Below are 22004 nucleotides of genomic sequence, written 5' to 3' on the forward strand. Positions count from 1 at the left end.
GTATTTAAAAGCAATTACACTTTTCTACTTATTTTAAAAATCAATAATTTGCTTCCATAATATTTACAGGCCAAATTATTAAACTTTATAATAAAGACTTTATTAGGACCCTATACAGAAGTTCTTTCCAAATAGACAAAAGTTTGAGGGAACAGGGAATCTTCCTCTGGCCTCTCCTCAGTCAAAGGCCTCTGCTTGTTTGAACCCTGACCAGGCCAGTTTCACTGCAGAAGCTGTCTTCAAGTACAATTAAATCAGGAGTCATGAAGAGCATATTGTCAATCTATGAATTTCGTTTGCTTGTTTTCTCTGGCTGAAAGAATTCATCAGTCAATCTGAGATTCGTCTCTTATTATGGGTTCTTATAAATTAAATCATAAATAACTCAGAATCTAAAAACTGTGACAATCCTGAATAATCTTAACCCCCGTAAAAGGATCTGTAAATCATAAAGGATGTGCTAAAGTTCAAAGTTTTTTTTTTGTTTGGTTTGTTGTTAATTAATTAATTAATTTATTTTTGGCTGCGTTGGGTCTTCGCTGCTGCACACGGGCTTTCTCTAGTTGCAGCGAGCGGGGGCTACTCTTCGTTGCGGTGCGCAGGCTTCTCATTGCGGTGGCTTCTCTTGTTGTGGAGCACGGGCTCTAGGTGCAGGGGCTTCAGTAGCTGTGGCACGCGGGCTCAGTAGTTGTGGCTCACGGGCTCTAGAGCACAGGCTCAGTAGTTGTGGCACACGGGCTTAGTTGCTCCGTGGCATGTGGGATCTTCCTGGACCAGGGCTCGAACCTGTGTCCCCTGCTTTGGCAGGCGGATTCTCAACCACTGCACCACGAGGGAAGCCCCATGAAGTTCAAAGTTTTAAGAAAATCTTAGGAACCCACAATTTTATGTCTGGGTGCCTGTAAGTAATTCTTAAATGGTTCACAGAAAAGATAAAAAGAGGCTAAACATAGTGGAGACTCGTATTTTTCATTTCTGCTGAGAAGTACTGTATCACTTAGTTTGAATTGTCTGAGCAAAAGGTCCCACTTAAAGTGAGCATAACTGTTAATATATGCTGCTATCTTTGGTATTTCTTTTCTCTCAGATTAAAGAGAGATTAAGAATGACTAAGGAATTAACACAACATTGTAAGTCAACTATACTTCAATAAAATAAATTAAAAAAAAAAAAAAAGAATGACAAGGGAGAACCTGTTTGTTAACTGCAACAGTTGTAACTAAAGTTTACAGAGTGCCTGACCTAAATGAAGCCTTTCTCTAATGCAAGTTAAGTTGAGCCATCAGGATTCTGTATAACATGGGCTCTACAACCACACTTGAACTTATATTATGCGCTAGAATTTACAGGAATTTAAAAAATATATATATTGCAATCTTTCAGGTTAAAAGAGGTTTCAAAATGATCTACTCAACAGAGACTTTCATAGCTCATAAATGTTTCAAGTCACTCTTGGGAAACTTAGTTCATCACCTGAAAAAGTGATTTCACTTTTAACAAAAATAAATTTGAGTTTATTTTTAAGAAACAAAAGCATCCATTTCTTCTACATAAAGCCTTTCGTTTGTCCTAAACCCGAGTTAAAACAGGAAATTCTATGGTCAATCAACCTATAATACTATTTTCAGAAGAGACTTTTTTTTTTTACTATCTAGAAATATATTTCTATAACTGAAATTAGCATCCTAATCACAGAGGTAATCTGAGGGATAATGTTCAAGCCCTGGGTATGTAAGAAGGTAGTGCAAGGAGGTAAAGAACGGGAGACGATGGCAGGAGATAAGCACATGCGTGTACAAGGCCCCTTCCCACCCTGCCTGTGGAAATGCCCTCTTCTGTCCCCCATGAACACAGATGAGCTGGGACAGCTTCTGACTCTGATAAAACCATGTTTTTCCTAGAATCACTGTTTCTTCAATGGTGGTTTTTTATTAAAAGAAGAACTATTCAAATGGATGGTAAGAAATTCAACTTTTATCAATACACAAATAAGTTTACTTAAAAACACCTCCGTTACATATTTTTAAAAGTTTCAGAATCTCTCCCCACCAGTGTCCATAAGCTAGAATAGGTTCACGTGAAACCTGCATTCCGACCTAGGAGAATCAATAAGTGATGGTCTAGGTACTTGCTCAGACATTTCTCTTGTCACCGAAGAGACAGTCACAAACAAAACACATCTCTTGCCTGGTTGAGTAGGAAGAATCCACATAAAAGAGCTTCATAAAACGTCTATGAAGGAGAACTGGTAATATCAGAAGAGTTCCAGCACTTCAATTGAATATAATTCTCTATTAGTCTTTTCTTGATTTAATTTCTGTAGCTCGCGAAAACTTACTTCAATCTTGTTGAGCTCAGAACAAATGCTTATCTAAAGAAAAAAGTTCCAAAATAACTTTTACCATAACTTGTACATATGAATAAATCCTCCACAATTACTTAGGGCTATTCCAAGAAAAATTTTAATAAATTATAATTTTGGTGCTTCTTGGTTACAAACAGAATTCAGTATATATCAATAATTACATACCTGGGATTTCACAAACTTGTAAAGACTTAACAGTAGCCTTTTTGCTTCTGGTAGCATTACCACAACAGTAAAATTAGCATCTAGAAGTAGACATATCCAATCCATAATCTGAAGATAAACAGGAAAAGGAGCTAAGATTTTACATTTAATTTTAGGTTAATTCATTTTACAAAGTCCATAATAATATCAAACAGTTATAAGAAAAAATAAGTCTTCTTTACAGAAGTCTGAACATTTTAGAGATGAAGGAATTTCTAAGCAATCTAAAAAGCCTCTTTTCTGCTTTTATACTTGTCATTTTACAAGCATAATTGGATCTTTTCCATCAGATTAATCAGTAAAAAGAAAGCCACAGTGATATTTAATCCAAGGGAGAGCTAGCACTTTTTATTTTAAAAAATTCTTGATAACTACTCACAGCTACAAAAAAAAGAACCCACTCATCTCCTATTCTGAAATATACACTACGACCCAAGAATACGGTGTCCTGTATTATAGATAAGCTACCAAGAACTAAAATAAAACTATTACTATACATTTATTAAAGTATCCTATGTAGACTACACCTTCAAATGGTGTTGTTAACATGTAAATATCACTGTCATAAAAAAGCATTAAGGAAACCAATTATCCATTTGCAGGAAGAGGGGAAAGCTGATCCCTATGTAACTCTCTACACCAAAATAAACTTTATATGTATCAAAGAGTTAAACAAAGAAAAGGAAAAGAAATGTACTAGGGAAAGACAGGGTGGCTATTTTTACACTCTTAGAGTGGGAAGGGCCTTAAGCATGGCATACCCAAAACGAAGCCATAAAGGAAAAGCTTAACAATTTTGACAGCATGAAAATTAAAAACTCATCTATGGCAAAAATTACACTAAAGCAAGTAAAAAAGAGTGATAGGAAAAAAGTATTTGTAATACACTTCATAGAAACAGACTAATTTCTCTTAATATACAAAGAATAATTTATAAGGCAAAATGAAAAAGACAGGAAATGCAATAGAAAAATTGGACAAAGAACCTGATTAGGCAGTACACAAAAAGGAATATAAATTGGCAAGAAATGATGGTCCACCTTTCTTATTATCAAAGAAATGCAAATTAAAATAAAACACTTATTTGTTACCTACTTGACTAGCAGAGAGTAAGGTCTCAGATCTTGGTGGCCGCAGTACCTCTTGTCACAACCCTTTGGAAAGGTAGCCTGGCATTTTCGAAACTAAAAATGCATGCACTCTTTATCCAGTAATTTCACTAACGGGAATTTACCCAACAGGTGTTCTCTCATAATATGCAAGAATATTTGTATAAAGATGCTCACTGAAAGTTTGTTTACAATAGCAAAAAACTGTAAGCAATTTAAATGCCAATCAATAGGGGACTAACAAATTAAGATTTTCTATAAAATCAAAGAGTATGCAGTGGTTAAAAAGAATGTGGCAGATGTATATAGCCTGATTCAGAAAATGTGTAAAATGTAGCTAGCAATGAGTGAAAAAAAACAAGCTGCAGAATAGCATGCACATGATCTAATTTGCATTAGAAAGACAAGAGAAAGATAAGTTAAGGTACAGAAAGCAAACTTCTAGACATAAATGCAACTCTTAGTATTGGTTATCTCTAAGAGGGACTTGGGATTATTAGGTTATTAGGAGGACACTTATTATCACTCTCTCCCAACAAAGCTGAGGAAATTCTTGAAAAGGGTCACAATAAAGAATCAGGAATTTAAGATGAATTTAAGTTCCTTAGTATAGCATTATGGCTCTAAAAAAGCCATCTACCAAATTGAGTGATCCACTCCAGTGGTTTGTGTACTTGGTGAGGGAGGAGGGTCGTAGGAACCACGAGACAGGGAGAAATCAGTTCCTGGATTCCAGATTCTGATACTATATATATAAAACCTTTTTTTTTTTAACATATTTTTCCCAGCATCAGATCAAAATAAAAAGATTACCTCACCTGGTTCAGGGTTGGAGGGTGTATTCCAGGAAGAGTCATAGTAGCATTTTCACTACACTTCAGATAAAGGAAATACAAATACTGGAGAAATAGCTGGGTGGGGCGGAAAAAAGAACAATCACTTTGATAGAAAAATTTTCTCTATGTAAAGCTAACAAAGAGACTGGAGAGAATTTTAAGAGGCTACTGAATTTAACTGTACATCAAACAAATATGCTAGACATCAGGGGACACAAAAATGAATCAAATGCACTCCCTGCCATCAAAGAAGAGTTCATTTGGTTTGGGAGGGGTGGGTGGGGAGCTTATTTTGTTTGTAAATAATAAGTAGAGAAGAGAGAATCCTTCTCCGGGCAATTCTTTTTAGTTCCTACTCGTTTCTAACTTAGATGGATGAACCCGGCCTTCGGGTTTGGCACCAGGAACACGTCAAGCTCTGCCTCCCCCAGGTCACTCTAGTCTCCCAAGCACGATTTTTCACCTTGAAGGCTGGGAAACCTCTTACTCAGATGAAAGAACTTTATAACCTTTCGAATGCCCTAGAAGCTGGGCAGAGTTAAGGAGCAACACTTAACCCAGAAATAAAATCCTGTAGGATTCGTAAGAACACTCACAGTGATGTGTTGCGCTGGGATGTCCTTCAAATGAGGCAGAAGAAACGTCTCGCTATATGCTGAATGAAGAATTGCGTTTCTACTCGGGAATAAAGGAAAATCTCATTTCAACCAATAAAGGCTTTTCTACTGAAATAATGAGTAATTCCCTTCCCCAGTAACATTTTTCTAAATTTATACAATAGTTCTACTTTTCTAGAAGAGTGCTATCACTGAACATTCTCCTCGTCACTAGAGATCATCTGGAATACTTTGCTATTATAGATAATTGGTGTTTATTCAGTATACTAATTTTTAGAAGTGATAGAGCTTCTGTCTTAGTATAGCTTCTTAAATAAGAAGGTTTAAGTAAGTTGTTTGAACACAGCATTGAATGTAATCCATTTTCAAGCAGAAACTGAAAAAAATTGAAAAAAAGAAAAGGAAAAAACCACCTTAAATTATCTAATTACCCCTTAGTTTTTGCTTGGCATTTGACTACATCCCTGGGAAAGAGACAATACAAGGGAAACTGTTTCAAAGGATACAGTAGCGCTGCTCTTTTCCCTGTAACAGGGCATGAAGTGCTCTCCTCTGTTGCAGCCTGAGGCTTCTCAATCAACTCCTGAGCACAGTTCTCACAGTTATCTTCTTCAGGATTGAAACCATTTTGAAGAATTTCAGTTTGTTCTTCTACTTCCCCATCTTGTATAATAGCAGTATAGTCAGAAACTGACTCCATATTGATATCTGTTTCTTGAAGACTGTCATCACCAATGCTATCATGTTAATTGAAAGCAGGAAATAATTCTTATCAGTAGTTGAACTTACTGGAAAATTTTTCATTTTCTAAGTCTTCAAAGTTTTAGAAATAAAATAAAACAACAGATTAAAAATGCAGTGAAAGAAAAGGACCATCAGCTCCTAACTTACCTCAAGAAAATTTTTAAGCAAGCGCAGGTGACCGACTCAGGGATGTCAGGGAACTGCTGTAGGCAGAGCTGTAGGAGCTGCACATCTGTCTTTTCTAAGGCAAACTCCATTAAGCCAGGGCACAAGCTAAGACCAAAAACATGAATCATTTTTATATATTAAGAAACTCTCAATTGCAAATAATTCATAAGGCTTTTTCAGAGTATGAAAATCAGAACTGCAAAAAACAAGGTCAAAAGAGTCATGCGTATAAAGTTTGGTGTACAGAAACATTTACCTGTAAGAAAGCACACGCGTTTGGATAAGCTGCATCAGACAGTTCCGAGGATAAAATGATGGTTCTGCTTTATATCTTCCCAGAAGTCCTATTACTACGTCCCCAATAATAGTATGAAAGTCAGGGGTCCGCTTAACAGCCAAAAATTTACGTAGTTCTACTTCAATATGTTTTTCTGAATCTTTCTGAAAGGGCAGAAGTAAAGAGTTCAGTGTGGTACATTAATAAATGTCACTCTGCACTTAAAAGTTCCTAGCTTAACATTGTCTTAAATCACTAATAGCATTCGTGCTTTCCTGTGAAACTGGAGTTGATACTACAATTTACTGCACAAAGACAAAATACAAAGACAAAAAAACTCAAGGATTTAGAAATCAAAATTTCTAAGAAGCTAAATTGCAAACATTCAATGCAAAGGTGAATGAGATATGAGGCCACCACCAACACACTGATCTCACAAAATGCTTAGTGAGAGTCAAATAAGCCAAAGCATCACTCTGACAACCTCAATATACTATACAAATGTTAGCCATAGCTCTAAAAATGATCACAAGAGGAAGACAATAAAAAGTACATAGGATTTCTTTTAACCATGAGTTGATTTTTCCTATTTCTAATATTTTAAAATTTACCTGTACAGCTGCTAAGAGTTGTGTGGATGGTGGAACCTCCGGCTGTACACTCGCTTCAATTTTCCTTCTCCTTAACTGGAATTCAGTAAATTGATTAGGATCTCAAAACAACACAAAAGATGCAATAGACATTAAGAAGAATATAAAATGCCCCAAAGAGACTGGCACACTTTTGCTCTAATCACAAACTTTTTTTTTTTTTTAATTTATTTATTTTTGGCTGCATTGGGTCTTCGTTGCTGCGCGCGGGCTTTCTCTAGTTGTGGCGAGTGGGGGCTACTCTTCATTGCGGTGCGCGGGCTTCTCATTGCGGTGGCTTCTCTTGTTGCGGAGCACGGGCTCTAGGCATGTGGGCTTCAGTAGTTGTGGCATGCGGGCTCAGTAGCTGTGGCTCGCGGGCTCTAGAGCACAGGCTCAGTAGTTGTGGCGCAGGGGCTTAGTTGCTCCGGGGCATGTGGGAACCAGACCAGGACTCGAACCCGTGTCCCCTGCATTGGCAGGCGGGGATTCTTAACCACTGCACCACCAGGAAAGTCCATTCACAAGCTTTTTTAGGGTTTGGTTTTCTTATAGTGAAAAGTGGGTCTATTTCTACTTTTAACTTAAATATCTTTAAGGTTTTCAGGTTTTCATTTTTTAATAAATAAAATCTCTATACTCAGGAAGGTATTATTACTAATTGCAAACTGGTCCATTTTTTACACCTGGGTCTTACACACATGCCCATAAAAACTACTAGACGACATGTGTCACTTTCAGATAAGGGCTGTTAGGTTACTGGTTCAAGCTTCAAATCACCCCATCATTAAGAGCAAGTTGTAAGAGTTGTACAAATATGAATTATTAAAATAATTCAGCCTTTTCTGTTTTTTAACATCTGTAGTAACATTTCTATTTCAACTACCAAACTTACGATTCTCTTTGACTGCTCTGAGTTCTGAGATCCAAGTCCATATCCCTGTGATGTTTCCCAGTTTACAAAATGAGTCATGGCATGAATGTCTAAGAAAACACAAAACACACAATTTCTGGAATTTTCTGACCTATTGGTATTTACCTAGCCAATCAATCAAACAAAGAACAATAAAACAACCACCACTCATGCACAATTCAAGAGCGGCTTTAAAGTCCATTTCATTCTACCAAAAACCTCAGATCAGTAAATCATAATATCCTAAAAGGCTATGTGCCCAACAGATGAGGCCACTGGTAAACCAAGGAGGGAAAAAGCATTACTGATTTTGTCTGCAGGACTTTCCCGTTGCCCCTACAGTCAGAACACTGGTGTTCAAAAGGCAGCGCAGCTCTTTAACCTGCAGCAGTGTCTGCAGTGTGGACTGTTCCCAAGGTAGCTTCCTGGACCAATAAAATCTGAACGAACGCTGGCCAATTTCAACATTAAGAACAGGTTATGCAAACCGATAGCTGTGAAAATCTACATATCAAACTAGAAGTTTATAAAATGGTTTTTAGTAATGAAACATTTAAGTTCCTACCTGGATCTTGACTATGCTTGAGTTTTCCAAGAGCACCTGCTAATGATGACACCTCACACTTGTATGGGATTACAGTTAGAAATTTTCCATGTAGCATAAACAAATTTTCCCCATGATACCAGAGCTACAAAAAAGTTATCAAAAATGTAAGCAACCCTTTTTCTCTTCTAAGATCTGATTCAACAAAGCCATATAACTTATAACAATAACTTGTGGTGGAAGTAATCTTAATATAACAGAAAGGATAAGGTGAAGTTAAGCAACTTCCCAGAATAATCTCATATGTTCAATTTATTAATTGAGGTAGGTTTACAAAGCTCTTATTTTTGCCCATGTCTGAATAAAGCGTAATTTAAAGATAATTTCTTTTGACTCATAAAAATGTGATCAACACATATATTTAAAATAAATGAATTGTTTAAAATAAATATTGTCAGTATTACACATCTATTAACGTGATACTCACAAAGGCTATTGTAACACAGGCAAACTGTTTTGATGTACGAAATGAAAAAAGCAGAATTTAACACTGTTTCTATCTCATGATCTCAATTATAAAATTGTAAAACTGAGACAGGTATATGAACAAAAAGCTCAAAGGAACATGGAAATCAAAAGTGAAGTTTGTTAGAACAGTGGAATTGTGAACGGCTAATTTTGTGAAAATTACTTGTTTAAATATAAATTAGAATTCTATGCTAAGAAACATAGTCTCCTTATCGTCTAATTACAATGATCAACAACATCCTATATCTTGATTTATTTATATCTTATATTCACTAAACAACCAGTACTTACTGAGTACCTTTGTTAAGCACTGAAGATATGATGGAGAACAAAAAAGACAAGGTCCCTGGCCTCAGAAAGTTTATAGTCTGGTCACCTTAAATTTTAATTCTTTAGGTATTCTTATGTAATTCCATGATAACATTTAACATATAACCTAAAAGACTAATTTATTAGGCAAAGTAACAGCCCTTGGATATAGTTCAAAATACAAAAGTAAAAAGATCAAACCAAAGTGAGATTAAAAAATTTTATTAACTAGCTAACTGTTCTCTCCTGATCTAAAATTAGCTTATAATTTAGTCTTTTGAAAGTGACAAACGTAAGGAAACTATAAAAACAATAACCAAATTAAATATAATCTTGCAGGTAGAAAATATTTCTTAATTTATTTTAATCAAAACTGACAAAATATTTAGATCCGAAGAGGTCTCTTCTCTTACAGTCTATTTGTCAGACACAAAAATAAGTACATTTGAAAAAAACCCCAAAGTGCAAAAACTTACTTGACCGCTGGTCCCTTGTGGTAACTCTTTTGAAGCCTGTAGTGTTTGAAATTTTGTATTCCATATGGCGAGGCATTCTATAAAATAAGATATACAAATTCAGAAGTTGGGACTTCCCTGGAGGTCCAGTGGTTAAGACTCCACGCTTCCACTGCAGGGGGTGCGGGTCTGATCCCTGGTCGGGGAACTAAAGATCCCACATGCCTCGTGGTGCGGCCAAAAAATTAAAAAAAAAAAAAGTCCAAGTTCAGAAGTCAGCCAAATATAAATATATGGTGCTGGGGGTGCAGAGAAGGGAGGGAGGGAGGAGGGAAGTCATAGTTAAACACACAGGTCTTACTTTATTAAGAATAAAAATGAGTAATGAAGACAGAAATTCACAGATACGAGATCTCATGACAAGAAGTAGACACATGTGCAGGCAGGGGGCATATGGGAATCTGTGTACCTTCCCCTTGATTTTGGTGTGAACCTTAAACTTCTCTAAAAAAATAAGGCATTTTTTAAAAAAATTAATGAATTTTCTATTGAAGTACAGTTGCTGCACAATATTACATAAATTACAGTTGTACAATATAGTGATTCACAATTTATAGTTATTATAAAATACTGGCTTATTCCCCATGTTGTACACATATTCTTGTAGCTTATTTTATACATAATAGTTTGTACCTCTTACTCCCTCCCCTACCCCTATCTTGCCCCTCCTCTCTTCCCTCTCCCCACTGGTAACTACTAGTTTGTCCTCTGTATCTTTGAGTCTGCTTCTTTTGTTTTATTCACTGGTTTGTTGTACTTTTTAGATTCCACATGTAAGTGATGTCATACAGTATTTGTCTTTCTCTGTCTGACTTATTTCACTTAGCATGTCCTCCAAGTTCATCCATGTTGCTGCAATGGCAAAATTTCATTCTGTTTAATGGCTGAGTAGTAGTCCATTATATATATATGTATACACACACACACACACACACACACAAATATATATACACACATACATATATACACACCCACACCACTTCTTTACCCACTCATCTGTTGATGGACACTTAGGATGCTTTCCTATCTTGGCAATTGTAAATAATGCTGCTATGAACATTGGGGTCCAGGTATCTTTCTGAATTAGTTTTTGTTTTTTCAGATATATACCCAGGAGTGAAACTGCTGGGTCATATGGTAGTTCTACTTTTAGTTTTTTGAGAAACCTCCACACTGTTTTCCACAGTGGCTGCACCAATTTACATTCCCACCAACAGAGTACGAGGCTTCCCTTTCCTCCACATCCTCGCCAACACCTATTATTTGTGTTCTTTTTGTTGACAGCCACTCTGACAGGTGTGAGGTGATATCTCATTGTGGTTTTGGTTTGCATTCCCCTGATGATTAGCGATGTTGAGCATCTCTTCATGTGTGTGTTGGCCATCTGCATTTCCTCTTTGGAAAAATATCTATTCAGTTCTTCTGCCCATTTTTCAATTGGGTTGTTTGTTTTTTTGACTTTGAGTTGTATGAGCTGTTTATATATGTTGGATATTAATCCCTTATCAGTCATATCATTTGCAAATATTTTCTCCCATTCAGTAGGTTGTCTGTTCGATTTGTCGATGTTTCTTTTGCTGTGCAAAAGCTTTTAAAATTTAATTAGGCCCCATTTGTTTATTTTTGTTTTTATTTCCTTTGTGTTAGCAGACAGATGCAAAAAACTATTGCTGTGATTTATGTCAGAATGTTCTGCCTATATTTTCCTCTTAAAAAAATAAAGTCAATACAGATGCTGCTATGGAAGGCTCTCTATGATATCTCAGGTAAGTGGATAAATTAAGGTGTACAACAGAGGATACGGTATGCTACCATTTGTGTAAAAAGAGGAAGAAAAATAAGTAGTAGTATTTGCATATATTAAAAAAAACTCTGGAAAGAGACATGGGAAACTTTACTGAGGTTAGTGAGTTTTTTGGGGGTTAGAGTAGGAACTAGAGAGGGAGGATGGGGGTTGAGAGATGAGAAGCACAGCTTGGTAAAGTGGTTAAAAGCCAGGACTTAAGAGCGGTAAGATATATGGCGTAAGAGTCAACCTGCTTGGGTTGAACCCTAGTTCCACTACTTAGTTACCTAACATCTCAGTTTCTCATTTGTAAAATAAGGGTGATAATAACTGGACTTTCTCTCATAGGGTTGTTGGAGGATTAAATGACACAAATAATGACATACAAGTAAAACACCTGGCACAGGACAGTACGCTATAAGTGGTAGCTCCTATCTTAAAAAGAAACAAAACAAAATACACAAGGATGGCCATATCAAGTTTGTAGTCAATAGGGAGCCTGGCCTGAATAAAGCAGAGAGTTCTTGCTTTGAAATTGGGAGAAGAGACAGGAAAACGTGGACAGGGTCTAGACTGTGGCGAGAGCTGAATGCTAAACCATAGATTTGGAGTTTTATAGTGTAGGCTGGGAGACCCCAGTCTTGCACTGGCCAGGTACAACTGTGTCCTTCATGATAGACTACAACTGTGTGTGTGGAGGGGTGTTTGGGGGTGAGGAGGTGAGGTGATGATGAAAATCCTGCTCTGAAGTCACAGGGACAAAAGCCACACTAGTAGTCCCCAAATTTCAAGCTGTCCAAGACTAATGAATTTATATTCTGCTAAAATGTCACCAAGGTATGAATTCAATCCTCTACTGCAAGTCTTACCAATGTTTCCAATGCCTACAGGCTGGCACAGATATCTGCAGTTTTTATTTAAGACACTGGTGACCAGCAAGGTAGTGAGTGATACAGGAAATGTTTTAGAGAAACTGATCAAGGCAAGATGAAATCAAAGACCTATTCAAGAATTAGGAAGCTACAGTGAAAAAGGGAATGAATTAGGGTGGTAATAAATAAATGAAAAAGAAAGAGGAGACTTAAAAGTACACTTTGATGGAAAAAATCCAAAGGACTTCTTAACTGATTGGATTTTAGTTACCCTTAGAAGCTGATAGTGGTGGTCCCAGGACTGCTACGTGATCTTGGTCCAGGATGGTGAGTGCAACACCACTTCGAGCACTGCCAGACACCACGGACTTGAGCAACAGTGATCGAACTACCCTCTGATTTTTTTCTGGGTCACTTGGATGTATTGGTATCAAGGTTTCATATACACATCCATCAGAGCCTGTTGGAAACAAGTATTTATTGTTCATTATTGGATAAATGATAGTTCTATATCTGTTATAGTTAAATGTACTAAGTTGTTTATAAGATTTTACCAATTTGATAGAGAATCCAACCAGAAAAATAAACAAATGTAATAATCACCTCACTCTATGCTTTCCCATAAAGAATACACTACAGGGGCTTCCCTGGTGGCGCAGTGGTTGAGAATCTGCCTGCCAATGCAGGGGACACGGGTTCGAGCCCTGGTCTGGGAAGATCCCACATGCCACAGAGCAACTAGGCCCGTGAGCCACAACTACTGAGCCTCGCGTCTGGAGCCTGTGCTCCGCAACAAGAGAGGCCACGATAGTGAGAGGCTCCCACACCGCAATGAAGAGTGGCCCCCACTTGCCGCAACTAGAGAAAGCCCTCGCACAGAAACGAAGACCCAACACAGCCAAAAATAAATAAATTAATTAATTAAAAAAAAGAATATACTACAAACCTAAAGTTGAGGGAGGAGAAATGTTAATAAAAATCTCAGTAAGAAATGTCATGATAGCCATGAAATAAAAATTGTAAATATCTGTAATAACTTAAAATATGAGGGGACTGCCAGGAATACAGACAATTCAGTCAGTAAAAGGCTATATCTCTTATTAGAAATTAGTTAGCATTCTGGTCTAAATATTACATTTCTTGTTACTCCAGCACCCTAAAACCCTATTAAATTGCTGGGTTTTGTAGGTCAATTGTATTTTTGGCAATTTCATGTGGTTCTAGCTATGTTACATGAAGATTTTATGACCCTTTGGTTCAGATTCCCTTACTTCAATGTTCAAAAGCTAAAACACAACTCACAAACTTCTGTGTAACAATAAATATGTCCTATAGCCTAAACTTTAAGAAAACCAGTCCCTCTTAAGCAAAGGTATTAAGCGGATTCCAATGACACTCTAGACATGATAAACGAAGGGAGCCTTTTTCTTAACAGCCACTGCAAACATTTGCACATTGAAAAACTTCACAAAGATTTTAAACTGTGATAACATGAAAATGTTTCCTAAATACTGCTCTGTTTCTTCCTCCCTTAACCTTCCCAAAACAACTTCAAAAGAAGCCGTAAAGGGCTGGGGGGAGAAGACCGCAAAGGCATTTTTCCCCCTAGATGCATAAGACTGGGATTAAACCTTAGAGCATTAGGTAGAGGTAAACACCAAGGCATTAAAAAAAAATCTGTGAAATGTTGGCTAGTAGAGTCCAAGACTGCTCTGTTAGTGTCCTTTTACCCACCTGTCTCTGTCACTGTTCAAAGAATAGCACACTATAGGTTGGAAAAGAGGAATAGGGAGGCCATGCAGTACCTACCTTAGGTATTTCATGGTTCGCTAATTATAATATCAAAAAAACTGGACTGATCATAATAAAGAGTGCTTTTTCCTTTTTTATTGGTATTATATTATTTATTGCTTATGATAAAATTTTAAGACATAAAATTTACCTGCAGAGAATTACTGACCTAATGCATGACTAGACATGGCAAAATGCAAAAAGTGAAGGCATAAATGCTTGTAAGGAAGCATGGAAAGGGAAATACTACAACAGAAAACTGTAAAAACTGAAGACTCGAACTTAAAACACTATCCTGTAATACCCCTTTATTTATAAACTCTGAAAGTTTAAAAAAAATACTTACTTAATGACATCAGAGAGATGAATTTCCGATACACAGATGCACTAAAACTCTGTGCAACCGATTTTTCTTCTTGTCCAAGTAAAAGTGTGTATTTGCTTAGGATACGTGAGTTAAACTTTTGTACATAAGCAAAGTAATTTCCATGCTGGAAAAAAAAAAGGTTATTTTACTTTAAAAGTATTCCCATTTCCACCAACTATATTTAAATGTTGAGACCAGTTGTTGCCCCACTGTAATTACTTTAATGAGTGCTTAAAAACCTCTTGTCCAATTAAATTTAAAAAGTTATAAAAAATATTTCTTTAATTCAGGCACAGAAATAATTATTACTAATAGATTTTTCAGTATTTTAAAAATATATAAAAATTTTCTGAAAGAAATACCAAAGTCCAATTTTAGTTTTAAAAATCATATAGATGACTCTGAAATGCCACAAAATGGGCCAGGAATTAAAGGTATAACTTACTTTTTCAGTAATAAAAATCAGCACAGGATGCCTAAATACCACAAAAAACTTTGTCCACCTAAAAAAAGAAAAAGAAACATTATAAAATGCAAAATCACCAGTTGAGAGAAACACATCATCAATCTAAATTTAAGAGATTATCTTTTATTAAATATTTTTTAGAGCCAGAGAGGTAGCAGAGAACACTTAATTCAGTGTTTCAAAATATCTACCATGGGGACCTAGAAGGCATTCCTCTGTCAAATGCATCTCTGGATTAAATGCAAGTTGCTGAGCTTCCCAGAACTTTAAAGACGATAACGTGAACTATAAAGTACCAAGGGTGTGTAAGACAAGATGCGGTGTTCCCCAATCTTAATTGACCCACCCCTCCTTTTTTCAGAGTCATTTTGGGGCCTAGTGTTCTCAGGAAAACATTAGCATCTCACCTGCCTTCTTCAAGTGACAGCGGGAACTGAGGCATAGGGAGGGTAAGGGGCCTGTAACCAAGGCTGCACAGCCATTTTCTGGCAAAGTGGGGATTAGAATCCAGATTCTCCACCTATATCTTTTTGTGTAAAGATTTCCTCCAAACACAGCTGCTCACACTTTAGAGGCATTCATTGGGTCTAAGATATAACTGGTCACCATCCACATTGTTCAGTGACTACGTACAAGTCTTTGCTTGGACCTTTAAAGATTTAGTTTGCATCAGGTGGGCCTGGAGGGGCAGCAAGTTAACCAAACAGGAAATGGGATGAAAGAATAGGGACTGGATAGATGTAAAACTGTGAGATTTCCTTCTATCATTTGTGCGAGTCATTTCCCAAGTTTTATTCCAGAATCTGGGAAAGCAGAGGTCTCAAAGCACTATCCTGATTCCACTAACAACAAGCTGCACATTTCTTCAGGCGAAAGGGTTCTGACCTTGGCAGTCAGGGCTATATGAGAGAAGATTCTGGTCTTGTGGGATTACTCACTTAATTTTCAAATAACTGACTATCCAGTTCTGTTATTAGGACAGGACTCATTTGGCCCCAGTTTCCTCAATCACTTATCACGCCAGAGGCTTCTGAGGGATGTTATTTTGGCTACTGTCTTACAGACGGTTTTCAATCAGCTTACTTTTATCATGTTTATAATCAAAATACTTTTGAACAAGGCAAAGAATATTATAAAAAACACAGTGCATTTTCTTTTTGGTTAAAAATTACAAGTATTAGAACTTACTTAATCACTTCTTCATCAGAGATAACAGTTTCAATCTTCTGCTGGGGCTCTGCAAGCAAGGCCTCTAAACCACGAATGGCACCTTCCTTGAACAGCACCAAGGGTTCTGTCCCCTGTACTGAATGTATCCTATATACCTCAGCGGACAACTAGAAGAACACAAAAACATTTAAATTTTTATTCTAAAGGAACTGCCACCTAATAGAATCAGGACATTTACAGAACGCTTATCTTTAAGGGACTGATTTGCTTTCATTTTTATTCAATTTTGTTTTATAATTATGTATAGTTCCAAAGTTAAATCTAAACATAAAATACAAAGTTAAATCTAACGCAAAATACATTCAGAAGTCTAACTTTTGATCCTATTCTCTATCCTCTCCCCTGCTCACCCCCATAAGTAATCACTTTTATTCATTTCTGGTTTAGCTTTCCACTGTAAATACTGGAGGTTAGGCTATAACCTGGGTCTCTCAAAACTGGAGGTGAGGAGAGGGACAAACAAAGGCACTAATGCAGAGTTATAAGCGGTTCTGGTATTAGAAAAAGAAAGATGCCATATATAAATACATGGGCCACACACACATATATATATATGGGGGTGTGTGTGTATGTGTGTATGTATGTATATATAGCCTGCAAGCCCAGGAAAAGAAGTTAACACCATATGTAGGATTAAAAAAACAAAAAAAACCCCCATTGTGTAAAATTCAGGATCGTGTTACTTCAGTGTAAACAAAATGACTGGAGCCAGGCGGCAGCACAGGTAGCTGGCTAGAGGTTTTAAGGGTCCGAGTGACAACTGCGGTTGTATGTGAATCAGCTCTGTTGTGAACCACTTCTAAAATATGCCAATTGTATTTAGAGTTAGACATTTAGAACCATAAAGAACTTTCAAGATTAACCTAGTTAGAGATCTTCATTTTATAAGAAAAAGTTAATTAACATACTTTAGGTCATTAGGAGAAAAGGCACAGTTAGTTAGTCATGGTTCTTTTTCACTGCATTATGTGCCACTTTTAAAATGTATAATGCCTGAAACTTGCAGTGTCTGTTCTACCTATTTTAAGAAAGGGAACAATGAAGTTCATTTGCTCTTGCAAGGGACACACCACAAACATTTAAACTCATGGAAATAACTATAAATGTATCATTCATGAATTATTTAAATCCTCAACCTCATATGAAAATAACATATCATGTAACATTTTCTAACGTATTAACTCATAAATTGAGACATTTTACCAAGATATACTGTACAATAGCTAGAATGAAAAACTGGTTATAACCTTTATGTCATGTTCACAGACACTTTAAGATAAATAACTGCTACATTACAAATTATTTCGTCTCACCAATAAACTAAATAAATATGTTGGAAAATCCAAAGACTTACTGTCGCTTTAAATACTTTATCCAGGTTTACGTCTTCATTATTCCATATTCTCAAGACCTGAAATAAAAACATTCAACTTAAAAAAGCATTCCAATTTCGATTTACATACAACATGAATAGTTAATAAACCAAAATTTGATTTGTTTTGTATATATTATATAAAAGTTTTAGAACTCACCTTATTATCATGTACAACAATATACTCTCCAGTTTGAAAGTTGCACACAGCTGGACATGTTATAATTTGACCTTGTTTCACTGACCAGCTCCCCAAGGGTTTCTGATCAGAAACCTAATGAAATGAACATACAGTATTCAAAAAGTCAGTTTCAGACATTAAAGCAATTAAATTTACATTTGAAAGAAATCATTAAAATGATAGCATTTAACAAATCTCCTAAATTAAAAAAATAGCTAGTCACAAAAAGACAAATACTATGTGGATTCCACTTAAGACAGAAAGTAGAATGGTGGTTGCCTGGGGTTGGGGAAATTGGGAGTTATTATTTAATGAGTACAGAGTTTCAGTTTTGCCAGATGAAAAGAGTTCTGGAGATGGATGGTGGTGATGACTGCACAACAATGTGAATATATGTACTTAATACCCTGAACTGTACACTTATAGTCATTAAGATAGTAAATTTTGTTACGTGTACTTTACTACAATTTAAAAAAAAAACTTTAAAAGAGTAGTTAAAATGAAAACATAAGTTCCTAAAATGAAAAAAAGTAAATTAATTTCGGCACTTTGATAATGAACAATATTAGTATATTTAAAAAATTGATGCAGTTGTGCCCTTGAACAGGGGCATGAGAAATAGAGTAAGGATAGCTGGAATCATGCCAATTCTAATCAGCCACTCTATTCCTATGCAGGAACTGCAAAAAGTCCACTTGACAGCCAGGTATAAACCAATGGTGACTTCAGAAGCATCAAAACAAGCAAACAGTATAGTGTACTGTTGGCAACCTGTTCCCCAAACTTCAAAGCAGACAGCTAGCTTTTTTTTTTTTAATTGAAGTATAGTTGCTGCACAGTATTATATAAGTTACAGGTGTACCATCTAGTGATTCAGTTTTAAAGGTTATATACTCCACTTATAGTTATTATAAAATATTGGCTATATTCCCCCTGTTGTACAATATATCCTTGTAGCTTATTTTATACATAACTGTTTATACCTCTTACTCCCCATCCCTATTTTCCCCCTCCCCCCTTCCCTGTCACCACTGGTAACCACTAGTTTGTTCTCTATATCTGTGAGTCTGCTTCTTTTTTGTTATAATCACTAGTTTGTTGTAGTTTTTAGATTCCATACATAAGTGCTATCACAGTATTTGTCTTTCTCTGACTCACTTCACTTAGCATAATGCCCTCCAAGTCCATCCATGTTGCTGCAAACCGCAAAATTTCATTATTTTTTTAATGGCTGAGTAGTATTCCACTGCATATACATACACCACTTCTTTATCCATTCATCTATTGAGGGACGCTTAGGTTGCTTCCATATCTTGGAATGGAAGATAATAAATAATAATAAATAATGCTGCTATGAACACTGGGTGCGTGTATCTTTTCGAATCAGTGTTTTTGTTTTTTGGGGTTTTTTTTGGATATATACCCAGAAGTGAAACTGCTGGGTCATATGGTTGTTCTATTTTTAGTTTTTTGAGAAATCACCATACTGTCTTCCATAGTGACTGCACCACTTTACATTCCCACCAACAGGGTACAAGGCTTCTCTTTTCTCCTCGTCCTCACAAACATTTATTTTTTTGTGTTCTTTCTGATGACAGCCATTCTGACAGGTGTGAGGTGATATCTCATTGTGGTTTTGGTTTTCATTTCCCTGGTGATTACCGATGTTGAGATACCCAACTTCTTAAAGACACAGAAAACTGTTCAGCAGCTCACATAAAAAGAATTACTTTCTATGGAACCACTAAAAGCAAAGTTTAGAAAATGTGCTAAAGCAGTCCTTAGGCTAAATGGGGGCGGGGTGTGTAGACTTCAAGGGACGCAAATCCAGGATTCACAGGGTGAACCACAGCTGGCAACAGGTCACTCGGAATCAAGATGCCTACTAAGTTGCCAAGAAAGCAAAAAGCCAAAACAAAACACCGACAAAACTTTCCCCCCTAATGAGTGGGTAAGAAGTGTACGGACACAAGTCTAAAGCACTGTTCTGGCAGTGACATCTTCTCCCACCCAACCAATCTCCGTTCAACCCTTCTGCGGGCAGCTGGGCTGACAGAGACCCCAGAAGGGGATCTTAGCAAGGATATCTCCGGGAGATATGAAGCGAAAGCACAGGTTTCCTTTCCTTTCCGAATCTAGCCCACGTGCACTTAGACGCTCTGCCGCCTGCAACTCGGAAATATGCCTCTCCGGGAAAACAACCGAGTCAGATTCTAGACCTCATTCAGCGTCCCGAAAAGGCCACAGCGGCTCTCCGCTAAGCCCGCTGTGAGAAACCTGAGGTTCCGGCTCCGAACTCAGAAAGGGGCGAGACAGCAGCGGGGGCGCTCCGATCCTATCGCTCTCACCTTATAGAGGATGACGGTCCTGCCGCTGTCCGTCACTAGAAACTGGTCTGTTTTGTCGCTCTGCTCCACTCCAAGGGGTCCGTCAGGCCCGGAACCCAGCGGTACCGCAGTCAACGTGAACCCTTCCTCCAAGGCTGCCATTTTGGTCCAACTTACGGAAGGCCGCGCGTCCGTCCCGGCAGGCTTCGCGCTTTCTCTCGTGAGAACTAGATTAGTTCTCGCCGACTGGATTAGTCGCTCGCTAACTGAGATACCTGCTCGCGGAGCCTGCGACCTCTGGCGGGTGGAGATCGCTAGGGGCGCTGCGGACGCCGTTGGGTAGGCGGGGCCTGGAGTTTGCGTCTGGACTCCGCCTCCCAGGCCACACCACCGAGTCCCGGTGTACTGCTCTAGACGGGAAAGAATGGGCGGGCGGGGGGGATCTTACCTGTTAGGTACTGCATCCGCTGCCCCTTATTCAGCTACGGACTTGAGAAGGATGAGCGTGGCAAGTGGCCGAATATAAATAAACTAGATTCTTTTAGTTGAAGCGAACTCTGTAGGAATTACTAACACGGCTTCATAGAACAGTGTCCCAAAGGAAAAATATTTCTCTCTTCAGATTAACTCTTCATAACGTGCTGTACCTAACTGAAATGCCTAATACCCCCTGCTTCTCAGAACCCGCCACAAAGGTCTAGTCTCTGCGGCCTTTTGGGCCTCCCAGGTTGTCTGTCCCCCTTGGCTCTCTGAGCACCCGCGGGGAAATCTCTCCAGCTTACGGGAAATTCAAACTTGTCTGATGAAGCAGGTGACGTTCAAAATCCCTCTGGGCAATTTTTGGCAAGACCATTTCTGGGAGAGATTTTTAAGATAAACATGACTGATTCAATCAATAATATAAAAACTCAGGACTTCCCTGGTGGCGCAGTGGTTGAGAATCCGCCTGCCAATGCAGGGCACACGGGTTCGAGCCCTGGGCCGGGAAGATCCCACATGCGGAGCAACTAAGCCCGTGCGCCACAACTACCGAGCCTGCGCTGTAGAGCCCACGAGCCACAACTACTGAGCCCGCGTGCCACAACTATTGAAGCCCGCGCGCCTAGAGCCCGTGCTCCGCAATGAGAAGCCACCGCAATGAGAAGCCCGCACACTGCAATGAAGAGTAGCCCCCGCTCGCCGCAACTAGTGAAAGCCCGTGTGCAGCAGCGAAGACCCAACACAGCCAAATATAAATAAATAAAATAAATAAATTAAAAATAATAATAATAATATAAAAACTCAAAAAAGATAAATTGTGCATGTTCTTAGGGCAAAACCACGTAAATAGGCAATTATTAACAGATATGTACTATGTGCTACATCACAAAGCAAAATGCCTCCACATCAGTTTAGATTAAGCATCCACACGGATCACCTTGTGTGTGTTTGCTCGTGGCCACAGCATTATAACACAGGAGATAGGAGATTATGCAGCTATTATGAAAGAATCAAATACCTACAGTGAATTCTTTTTTTTTGGCCTCACCATGCAGCATGTGGGATCTTAACTCCCCGACCAGGGATGGAACCTGTGCCCCCTGCAGTGGGGGCGTGGAGTACTAAACACTGGACCGCCAGGGAATTCCCTACTGTAAATTCTTAATAAGGCTAATAGGTCTTTGTTTTTCAAAGTGCCTAAGGAGGTTGACTTTGAATTTGTGGCCCCGTTGTTATATGGAAAAGAAATAGTGAGATTCAGCCTAGACATCCTGGCCTCTGTGAAACCTTTCTTTTTCTCTCAGCACAGTCTCTCTACTGAACCGTGTTTTGCACCTACTGCCCATGTTTGAGATGCCGGGCTAGACACCTCCT

The 22004-nt window shown here is 37.9% G+C and overlaps 1 protein-coding gene across 1 annotated transcript; it reads right to left on the reverse strand.

Annotated features, from left to right (window-relative positions):
• Positions 1-1958: 1958 nt before the first annotated feature.
• On the reverse strand, positions 1959-20434 carry NOL11 (nucleolar protein 11). Its single transcript, XM_061175451.1, has 18 exons — positions 20172-20434; positions 17803-17916; positions 17625-17681; positions 16229-16377; positions 15020-15077; positions 14554-14698; positions 12688-12876; positions 9720-9796; positions 8428-8551; positions 7845-7933; positions 6932-7006; positions 6300-6484; positions 6023-6148; positions 5638-5868; positions 5111-5189; positions 4497-4589; positions 2531-2638; positions 1959-2371 (listed from the first exon to the last, which is right to left on the reverse strand). The coding sequence occupies exons 1-18, from the start codon at positions 20310-20312 to the stop codon at positions 2255-2257; spliced, it is 2157 nt and encodes a 718-aa protein (XP_061031434.1). The 5' UTR covers positions 20313-20434; the 3' UTR covers positions 1959-2254.
• Between the last annotated feature and the right edge of the window lie 1570 nt (positions 20435-22004).

Source organism: Eubalaena glacialis, chromosome 19 (genome assembly GCF_028564815.1).
Source record: "Eubalaena glacialis isolate mEubGla1 chromosome 19, mEubGla1.1.hap2.+ XY, whole genome shotgun sequence".
Taxonomy (NCBI): domain Eukaryota; kingdom Metazoa; phylum Chordata; class Mammalia; order Artiodactyla; family Balaenidae; genus Eubalaena; species Eubalaena glacialis.

Excerpts from the sequence above, each read along its gene's own strand:
- NOL11 (XM_061175451.1), bottom strand. The coding sequence starts at position 20,312 with ATGGCAGCCTTGGAGGAAGGGTTCACGTTGACTGCGGTACCGCTGGGT. Across the intron at positions 8,552-9,719 it reads CACAAGGGACCAGCGGTCAA|CTCTGGTATCATGGGGAAAA; the intron begins GTAAGTTTTTGC and ends ACTTTTTTGTAG. Across the intron at positions 6,485-6,931 it reads AACTCTTAGCAGCTGTACAG|AAAGATTCAGAAAAACATAT; the intron begins GTAAATTTTAAA and ends CTGCCCTTTCAG.